This window comes from Papio anubis, chromosome 6 (assembly GCF_008728515.1).
Source record: "Papio anubis isolate 15944 chromosome 6, Panubis1.0, whole genome shotgun sequence".
NCBI lineage: Eukaryota > Metazoa > Chordata > Mammalia > Primates > Cercopithecidae > Papio > Papio anubis.
Window position 1 is genome coordinate 154,247,227 of NC_044981.1, and position 10,106 is coordinate 154,257,332.

General features: G+C 41.0%; 2 protein-coding genes across 2 annotated transcripts in view; one reads left to right on the forward strand and one right to left on the reverse strand.

Annotated features, from left to right (window-relative positions):
* Positions 1-597, reverse strand: part of ZBTB24 (zinc finger and BTB domain containing 24) — a 19,176-nt gene extending 18,579 nt beyond the window's left edge. Inside the window, exon 1 of the mRNA XM_031667547.1 lies at positions 540-597. The gene's annotated coding sequence lies outside the window, so the exon portion shown is untranslated. The remainder of the gene's footprint in view (positions 1-539) is intronic.
* The window catches only part of LOC110743190 (short-chain collagen C4-like), a 10,605-nt gene extending 505 nt beyond the window's left edge, over positions 1-10,100 (forward strand). Inside the window, exon 3 of the mRNA XM_031667617.1 lies at positions 9,315-10,100. Within this exon, the coding sequence (XP_031523477.1) occupies positions 9,315-9,501 (187 nt within the window). The 3' untranslated portion in view covers positions 9,502-10,100. The remainder of the gene's footprint in view (positions 1-9,314) is intronic.
* Positions 10,101-10,106: the final 6 nt, after the last annotated feature.

Here is a 10,106-nt window from a genome sequence, read left to right on the forward strand (position 1 = left end):
CACGGCGCGATGGCAATTCGAGGGTTGGGGCGTGGAAGGGGCTGGGAGGGGTAAGGCGGGGCGAGAGTGCAGGCCCGGGGTCGGGGTTGCCGGGGGGCGGCGGGGCGGGGGGCGAGACGGCAGGCCCCGGGCTTGGGGGCCGCGGCCGGAGCAGGGCGGGGAGGGGCGAGGCGGGGACGCGGCTTCGGAGGAGGGACAGTGGCCTGGGGGGGGGGGCGCGACCAAGGGCGGGGCGGTGTCGGCGCCCGAGGTCCTGCGTGTGGCACTGCAGTGGAGCCCAGACAGGAGCGACTTTTGCGGTGGATTGGGGGCAATGGACAGGAGAGGCGTTGTGACCCCTCCCTTTGGGAAGTTTTATATCGTATTAAACTGTTAGCTCAAGGCCGATACCTTAATCAATTTTCTCTCTTCTCCGACACTGAATCTGGTGTTAAGTTCTTGAATGTATAAAGGCATGAAATCCCCCTTACCGTCATCATCATTGTCATCATCATCACCATCATCATTATCTAGTGCTAATAATAACAACTGTTACTTACCTCCTAAATGTTTTTCACATCTGCCTCCTTTTCCTCCCCACTCCAGATGGCTTAGTCTAAGGGAATGAAGAGAGCACTGCAGTCAGAGAAACCTGGGTTCTGAGAGATCTTGGGCAAATTACTTACCCTCACAATTTCTTTACCTTACCTGTAAAATGGAGACGTGAAGGGGTGGCGTGCCCCTCCATACCTGTGGGCGTTTCTCGTTAGGTAGAATGAGAGACTTAAGAAATGAGACACAGAGACAAAGTATAGAGTAAGAAAAAGTGGGCCCAGGGGACCGGCGCTCAGCATACAGAGGACCCACGCCGGCACCCATCTCTGAGTTCCCTTAGTATTTATTGATAATTATCTTTACCATCTTAAAGATAAGGGAGTGGCAGGACAATAGGATCATTGTAGGGAGAAAGCAGTAAGACATATGGATAAAGATCTCTGTGACATGAATAAGTTCAAAGGAAAATGCTGTGCCTTGATATGCATATGCAAACATCTCCATAAACCTTTTAGCAGCATATGTCTCTTGCAAGGACAAGGTTGGGGGTAGGGTCACAGATTAACAGCATCTCAAATACAGAACAAAATGGAGTCTCTTATGTCTACTTCTTTCTATATAGACACAGTAACAGGCTGATCTGTCTTTTCCCCACAGAGACGTTAACACTAGTGCCACTTTGGTAGGGTTGCTATTGCATAACCAAAAGTATGTAATGGGTTTAGGAAGTGTCTGGTTTAATTCCCCCGCTATGATTAAAATGATCATTATTATTCAAACTTTCATCATCTTTGTTCAATAGACTGTTTCTAACTGGTCTCAGCTGCAGTGTTGTTCCCTTTAATATGCAGTAGTACAGAGGATCTCTCCAAGTATATATGAGATCCAGAGACTAGAGTTACTCCTGGGCTTAGAATCCATGTGGCTCCCACATGCCCTCTGGATAAAGTCCAAGCTTCTTAATATGGTCTACAAGCCCCATCCAAATCCACTCCCCACCTACTTCCATCCATTTATTTCAGCATTTTCTCTCTCTTCGCCAATACCTAATTACTTATTATTTATTTTTCTGCCCATTTCCAAATTCCCAACATGCCATCTATAGCCTCCCCGATTTTGAACCGGAGGTGTAATTAGCAACCTGGCTCTTATATTTTTACTGTATTTTTATTAAAACTAGCTCAAGCCACACATGCTCCTTCTCTGAGGTTTCCCTTTCATATTGAATAGTCTGTAAGTCGTCTGGATTTGTGGGGGTACAAGTGGGATGGGGGAGCGCTCCCTGACTTTTGCATACCAGCAGAAAGTTAGCTACCTCATTGTTTCTTGCTGCTAGGAGGGTTGCAGTCAAAACACTGGCCCTCTAGAGGTCCTCAACGGCATAAGATGACTCAGTGCCAAGGTAAGCCAGGTATTCCGTTTCCTCATTCAATCATTGCTCGCTGGAGAATAACCCTGTGAGGGAAGACTGAGTCTGGAGGATCTTCCAGCATCAGCCACCCACAACACAGACTAGCCCTTTCTTCAAGGCAATTTTGTTTTGGATCCATATTGATTTCTTCGAAACTTTCGTTACTGTTAAGGCCAGCTAGTCTACGCCTAACAGGTATTCTTAACTTTAAATCTTGCAGAACAGGATTTGGGGTGTCATACATTCATCTAACAGATATTTATCGAGTGCCTATTAAGAGCCAGACATTGGCGTCAGGTGTTGGGGATACAGCAACTAATAAGGCCTTTGCTGTCATGAAGCTTACGTTCTACTAAGGGGAGACATGACAAATATACAAGTAAACTAATGAATAATAGTTTCAGAAAGTGTTAAATTTTATAAAGCATGATGATGGAGACTGACAGGGAAGTAAAATCAGGATAGGGTGACATTTGAGCTGAGATCTGAATGACATAGAGACAGCTGTGGGAAGATCTAGAATAAGAATGTTCTAGGCAAGGGAAAAGCAAGCATAAAGGCTCTGAGACTGGGAGGAGCATCTGATGAATGGCAAGGACTGTGTGGCTGGAGCACAGTGAGTGAGGGGCAGCAGATGGAGTGGAGAGTTACCAGATTTCACAAATAAAGACACAGAACACCCAGTTAAAAAAAAAAAAAATGCTGCCTCAGCCTCCCAGGCTGGGATTACAGGCATGAGCCACCTATACCCAGCCAAGAAAGAATTGTTTTCATATAAATTTAGTGTAGCTTAGAGCATACAATGTTTATAATGTCTATGGTGGTGTATAGCCATGTCCTAGGCCTTCACATTCACTCACCACTCACTCGCTGACTCACCCAGAGCAACTTCTATTCCTGTAAGCTCTATTCATGGTAAGTGCCCTACACAGGTGTCCTTTTTTTTGTTTTTGTTTTTGTTTTTTTTGGTTGTCTTTTATACTGTTTTGTTTTGAGACAAAATCCCACTCTGTTGCTTAGGCTGGAGTGCAGTGGCATGATCTCAGCTCACTGTAACTTCTACCTCCTTGGCTCAGGTGATCCTCCCACCTTAGCCACCTGAGTAGTTGGGACTGCAGACACACACTACCACACCCTGCTATCTTTTTTTTTTTTTTTTTTTTGGTATTTTTTGTAGTGATGAGGTTTTGCCATGTGGCCCAGGCTGGTCTTGAACTCCTGGGCTCAAGTGCTCTGCCCACCTAGGCCTTCCAAAGTGCTAGGATTACAGTCATGAGCCATCAGTATAGTGTATTTTAAGTGTGTTTCTTATGTTTTGATATTTTTAGATACACAAATACTGTGTTACAGCTGCTTACAGTGTTCAGTACAATAACGTTCTGTACAGGTTTGTAGTGCAGGAACAATAGATTGTACTAGGTGTGTAGTAAACTATACCGTCTAGATTTGTGTAAGTTCACTCTGTGATGTTTGCACAGTGATGAAATCACCTAATGATGCATTTCTCAGAACATATCCCTGTCATTAAGCAATGCATGACTGTACCTATAAAAGAAAACCAGTTAAAATGACAACTGTTTTTCAAGAGCAACAGTAGAAGTCAGAGGTTAGCGGCATACTTCCAAAATTCACGTAGAATCTTTTTTATACACTACAATTATCATGGACAAGGACAAAATCAAGACAATTTTGGTCAAAGAAAAAATAAAAGTATTAACCTCCTACAAACCCATACCATAGGAAGGAAAATAACACCAAGAGGAAAGTCTGAGATATAAGAGGGAGTTGTAAGCAAAAAAAGGAGAAAAAAGTAAATATGAAGGAAATCTAAACAAACATTGATTATGCAAAATAATGTCTCATTTGGAGAGTAAACAAATAGAGGAGATCTAAAATATTGAATGAAAATACCATTTAAGATGGGAAGCTGGTTATTAGTATTCCAGTGTTTTAAGGGTACAGCTATTGATTACTTTAAGACTTTACATATACATGGTGAAAGAGTAAGGGACAGCCACTTAGTTGGTACAAATAAGAGTGCATACTTCAAACACTGTAGAGGAGATAATGGCATTTAAAAGTTATTGGTCAGTGCCAGGTGGGGCGCAGTGGCTCACGCCTGTAATCCCAGCACTTTGGGAGGCCGAGATGGGCAGATCACTTGAGGCCAGGAGTTCAAGACCAGCATGACCAACATGGCAAAACCCTGTCTCTACGAAAAATACAAAAATTAGCTGGGTGTGGTGGCACAGCTACTTAGGAAGCTGAGGCGCAAGAATCACTTGAACCCAGGTGGCGGAGGTTGCAGTGAACAGAGATCATGCCACTGCACTCCAGCCTGGGTGACAGAGGAAGACACTGTCTTAAAAAAAAAAAAGAAAAAAGAAAAGAAAAGAAAAAAAGAAGAAAGAAAAGGAGAAAAGGATGGAGAGGATATTGAAAAGGGAGGAAGAGCCAGACCATTTAAAGTCTTTTATGCCAAGAAAAAGGAGTTTGGATTTTAACTGAAATAGGAGGCCATTGGAAGATTATTCAAAAGGACTGTTGAGTCTGACTTGTGTATTTAAAAATTACTCCAGCTGCTATATGAAGAGTAGATCCTGGAGGGACATGAGTGGAGGCATGGAGATGACAGTGACAGCAGTGTAAAATGTGAGAAGAGCCCATATTCAAGGTAGATTTGGGGGATAGGTCTTTCTGAAAGGACTTGCTGACAATGGATGTGGGGAGTGACAGAAACAATGCAATCAAGATTGACTCCTGGGTTTGGGGATAAATCAACAGAGTGTAAGGTGTTACCATTAACTGATCTGGAGGAAAAGAAGTTGGGTTGGATAATAAGTATGGGGTGGAGATACTAAATTTGAAATGTTAACTAGATAACCAAGTACAGTAGGCAGTCGTAGGTAACAATCTGGAGTTCAGAGCTGAGAACAGAATTGAGATATTAATAATGGAGTTATCAGAACATAGATTATAAATTGTTGTAAGATCAGTTACAAAGTGAACATTGATAAAAGGCTATCCAGACTTTTTCCTCTCTTAGTCTCCACTCTTCTCTCCTGGTGGTTTGTTTGTTTGTTTGTTTGTTTGTTTGTTTTTGGCCCTGGGAGGCTACAGGGACTCAAAGATTTCATCATCAAAGCCTTGTGCCTGCTGGCTTCCAGGTGTATTGAGCCAATGGAGAACCTGGCAGATTGGAGGAAGGAGAAGGTCATGATCATCTGGCAATTAAGTTAGTGGAAGTCCTTTGTCATGATGAAGGGCATCAAAAATATTTGTGTAGCCTGGGATGGTTGGTTGATAACTGTGGCTGGAAGGAACTGTAGTCCAAGGCCATTATGACTTAAAGGGATTTGAGAAGAACAGAAGGATAATTGTCAATGGTCAGTGCCAATAGTGTATCTTTAGAGGGATTTTATAGCACTAATCCAGTAGTGCTCCAATTTCCAGATCCCACGTGTCCTGTACTACACAAGGGCAGGATGTGTATCTGCTTATATTTTAATCTCCTACTGTATATAGACTGGTAGAATTCTTGTAAATATACACATGCTTGCATATGCTAAGCAGTCTTCAACATGCCTCTCACAGGTTTGGTGAATACATGTGCTCACAAATTAATTCTTGGAATGTCTTTCACTCCCTGGTTATAATCTCAAATTTGACTTATTTTTTTAAATTTTTACCTGCTTTGATTTTTAAAAGTCCATTTAATTCAGATGTCACTCCCTCTGATAATTCTTGCCAGAATCACCCATAGCTAAGGGCTCTCAGGCTTTGTAGCTTGATATTCTTTAACCCAGGTCCTCATTTGTAAAAGCAAGAACCAAAAAAAAAAAAAAAAAAAAAAAAAGAAAAGAAAAAGAAAAAGAAAAGATAAAACAAAAAAATCACTAGACAAAGGCATTCATGTATCTCTCATTCCTATCCTGTTCTTGAACTTCCTCCCCTTCACCACTGAATTTGTGAAATTTTAATGAATGACCTGAATTCAACAGATTATCAAATGAATTGCAAATAAAATGAAAAATATATAAAATTGAAAACGTTTAAAACCTATAGTATTTATTATTGTACTTTGAGTTTTGAAGAATTTAAAACCACAGTACACACCATATCCTGAAATAAATTCTAGAGGGCTTAAAGAATTAAATATATATTTTTAAAAACACAAGTAGAAGAAAACAGAATGGAATGTTCCATTTCTAGAGACTGAAGAATTTCCAGAGCTTACAAGACTATTAAAAATCAGCCTGGCCAACATGGTGAAATCCCATCTCTACTAAAAATACAAAAATTAGCCAGGCATGGTGGCGGATGCCTGTAATCCCAGCTACTCGGGAGGCTGAGGCAAGAGAATTGCTTGAATCTGGGAGGCAGAAGTTGCAGTGAGCTGAGAACACGCCACGCCACTGCACTCTGGGTGACAAAGCGAGGTTCCATGTCAATGAAAAAAAAAAAAGAAAAATCAGAAAGGAATGATGAACAGGTTTTACGTTAGTACTTAAAAAATGGAATATATTTACTACCAAAGGTTGATGTCTATATTACATAAAGAACCCATGCAGAATAACTTTTAAATGCCCCATAAGTTAGAGGGCAAAAGATGTGATAAAATAATTCACAAAAGAGAAAATGGAACTGGTGACCAACATATGCAATAATGTTCAATCTCACTGTTAGTTCAGATTAAAGCAAAAAGGTTCTGCTTTTCACTCATTAAAGAAAAAAAATGTGAAGATACTGCCAAATGATTGTAAAGAAGTATTAAAATTGGTGCTCTTGGGCGCTCCTGGAAGCAGTATAAATTGCTAAAACTATTTTGGAAAGTCGCTTGGTAATATGAATTGTGAGTATCCATTTAAGAATATTCATGCCCTTTAACCCAGGAATTTTATTTCTCAGAATTTATATCAGGCTAATAATACTAAATATAAGAGGGAAAGATTCAACACAGTATTGTATTTATTTATTTATTTTTAAAATTTTTGTAGAGACAGTTTCACTGTGTTGCCCAAGCTGGTCTTAAACTCCTGAGCTCAAGCGATCCCCCTACCTTAGCCTCCCAAAGTGCTGGGATTACAAGCGTGAGCCACTGTGCCCAACCTCAACATAGCATTTTAAAATATAGTACAACAGTACACAGTCCAGCAATAGGAATGGTCAAATATAGCGTATCTACTCAGTGTGGATCTGAGTGTAACTGTTAAAAAAAAAAAAAAAAAAGGAAATCCTTTTCTTACTCCAAAATCCTTTCCTTACTTTTCCACATTTCATTTACTGTTTGACTTAGGATCTGTCAGATGGAGACTGCTTCTCCTTCCTGGGTGAAGTTATTGTTGCTGTGAAAATGACATCTAGACAAGCCATGGAGAGGCATAGGCTGGTTGGAGTTTCTCTTGCCCTCAAAGCTGCACTGCCTCAGCCTCTTCCTGAAGCAGCCAGGATTGGAGCAGCAGCTGGAGGATGGGGGTGGGTAAAAAGGAGTCTCTGTGAGCCTCAGTGAGCACCGTGGCCTGGCCACCCACTCTGTTAATGTTTCACACAGGGAAGGACACCTGTTCAGAATATTCTTTCATCATATTTGGGATGCTAGTTAATGGATTATTTATAATAATATGCAAGCATCATTTCTAAACAAAAGCAGAATCTCAATAAGAGGTTTTAAAAGGATACATGTTCTTCTTATTGCAGAAATGTTGTTCTCCCTTGTTGGGGACACAGACCCCTTGACCTGGAAAACACAGCTTGCTCCCCTGAGAAGGAAAGCAAACATGATAGGCGGGTGTGAGTGCACGTATGTAGTGGGCCTGGAGGGGGAGTGGTTCTCAGGCTCCAACAAGAAGAGTTTCCCAAGGGTCTCCCGTTTTTTTTTTTTTGTACTCTAAAGTACACTCACACAGACACACATGAAGGACACTACTGACACTACTTAAGAACACTGACACCGTGATGGTGGCTTCCAAGATGTGCTTACAGTATAGGAAGTGGTAAGGGTAAGAGCAAGGCTCTGTAGTTAGGCAGATCAGGGTCTGAATCTGGATAGTACTTATGTGATCTTGGGTAGGAAGCTCTTCTCATGTGTAATAATGAGATAATGCATGAAAAGCCACTAGCACGCTCTCTCTGGCCACACAGAAAACAGCGGGGAAATAGTAGCCGTGTCAGTAGTTATTCTAAATCAGGTCCCAAATGTAGCTAACTGTAGTTGCATGTGAATGGTAGGGACCCAGGGTGTCCAGCACTAGAAGCTACTCTAGGAAATTTGACTCCTCACTCCTTCCCCACTGCTCTTACTTGCTATACTCTGTTTTATATATTTACTCAGAGGAAGACAGTCTATGGAGAGAGAGGTGAAAAGGGAGAATCACATGGCTTTTGGTTGCTGGCTCAGCTCAGGGACTGAGTTTCTTCCCACTAAGAAGATAAAGAGCATTTCCCCTAGTTTTGTGCAGAATTCAGCAGCTCCAGAACAATGATGCATGAGATGTTAGAGCTCAGAAGACAGCATCCTTGGGCTCGTAGAGTTCTCAGGGCAAAGCCATACTAGAGAACTTCATCCCCAGGAGATGTGCAGTGGGTGTGGACTTTCTCTGGAGCACACGGGACACTCCCTGGAGACCCCAAGAAACACTTGGCCGTATTCCGCAGGGACTGCTGCCCTTTGTAAAGGCAGGGGCACTGAAGCAATGAGTTGCTAAAGCAAACTCATCATACCCATAGGCTGAAGAGACCTGAGAATATTTATATCTTGTCAACAATGAAAAAGCCAATAGATTGCAGTCAGTGATGGAAAGGTGGTAAATTACAGGCATTAAGAAATGAGCAGGGGCTCGGGCGCGGTGGCTCAAGCCTGTGATCCCAGCACTTTGGGAGGCTGAGACGGGCGGATCACGAGGTCAGGAGATCGAGACCATCCTGGCTAACACGGTGAAACCCCGTCTCTACTAAAAAATACAAAAAACTAGCCGGGTGAGGTGGCGGGCGCCTGTAGTCCCAGCTACTCGGGAGGCTGAGGCAGGAGAATGGCGTAAACCCGGGAGGCGGAGCTTGCAGTGAGCTGAGATCGCGCCACTGCACTCCAGCCTGGGCGACAGAGCGAGACTCCGTCTCAAAAAAATAAATAAATAAATAAATAAAGAAATGAGCAGGGAACAAAAATGGGGCTTAAGTTCCCAGCAAAACTTGGTAGCTATTGGCAACTCCCAGTCTCCTGAAAAAGTAAAGGCTTTTGAGGTTTATCCTAACTTTGAAAATAGGCTTCCAGTTTTTGTTTAAAAATCATTTTATTATGAAATATGTAATGCAAAACATACATAAAAAGTCTTCTAGTTTTTAAATTAACATTATTGAATTTAATTTATAGGAATCAAAGAACTAAACCATCTATTGTAGAGATTATGAAGGCTCAGAGAAATTTACCCAGGGTTACACAGTTAATGGTCATATGCTTTATTTCTTATGAGTCAATCTTGCTGTTTCATATTCCAGATCTTTTTATATTGCTGCTGAAAATTGTTCTTATTTTAAAAATCTCATTAAATTCAATTTAGTAAGTTTTCCTCTAGCATATACTGAGTCATATAATGACTCTAGATTTCATCCTTCTTAAAATTCCAGGTAATTTCTAATTATAAAATAAGGTATGAAGCTTACTTCAATGAATACTTAAGAAAAAGAAAAGAGGCAGCCAGTCAGTTGTTGCAAAATCCATTTATTTTATTGGGAAAATGATAGTGTCTTATGTTCACAAAGTTCACAAACAATTTCTTACGTAAAATGTATAACCCATATTTTGGTTTTATTTATAAGAATGTTAATTGTGTTTCTTAAAGCTTTCTAGCATTTAATGAGTAATTTTAACAGAGACTGACTTTTCTACTGAAAATGTTAAAAAGGAAAATAATACATTTATTAAATAAGTTACTTAAATTTTCTATATGCAATTATAAATAGAATGCTTATTTTGTTAAAGCATCAAAGTTCAGGCAAGGAGCAATACATTTTAAAATTGTATTAAAACTTATGTTTCCATAAGAGTGCTCCTTCCTGGCTGGCAGACCTTTGAGTTCATCTGAAGTCTGGCAGCCATGGTACGTTGCTCAGGAGGCAAAAGTACTTCCAAGAGGTCCAGATTTTCAATCTACTTCTCTCAGTT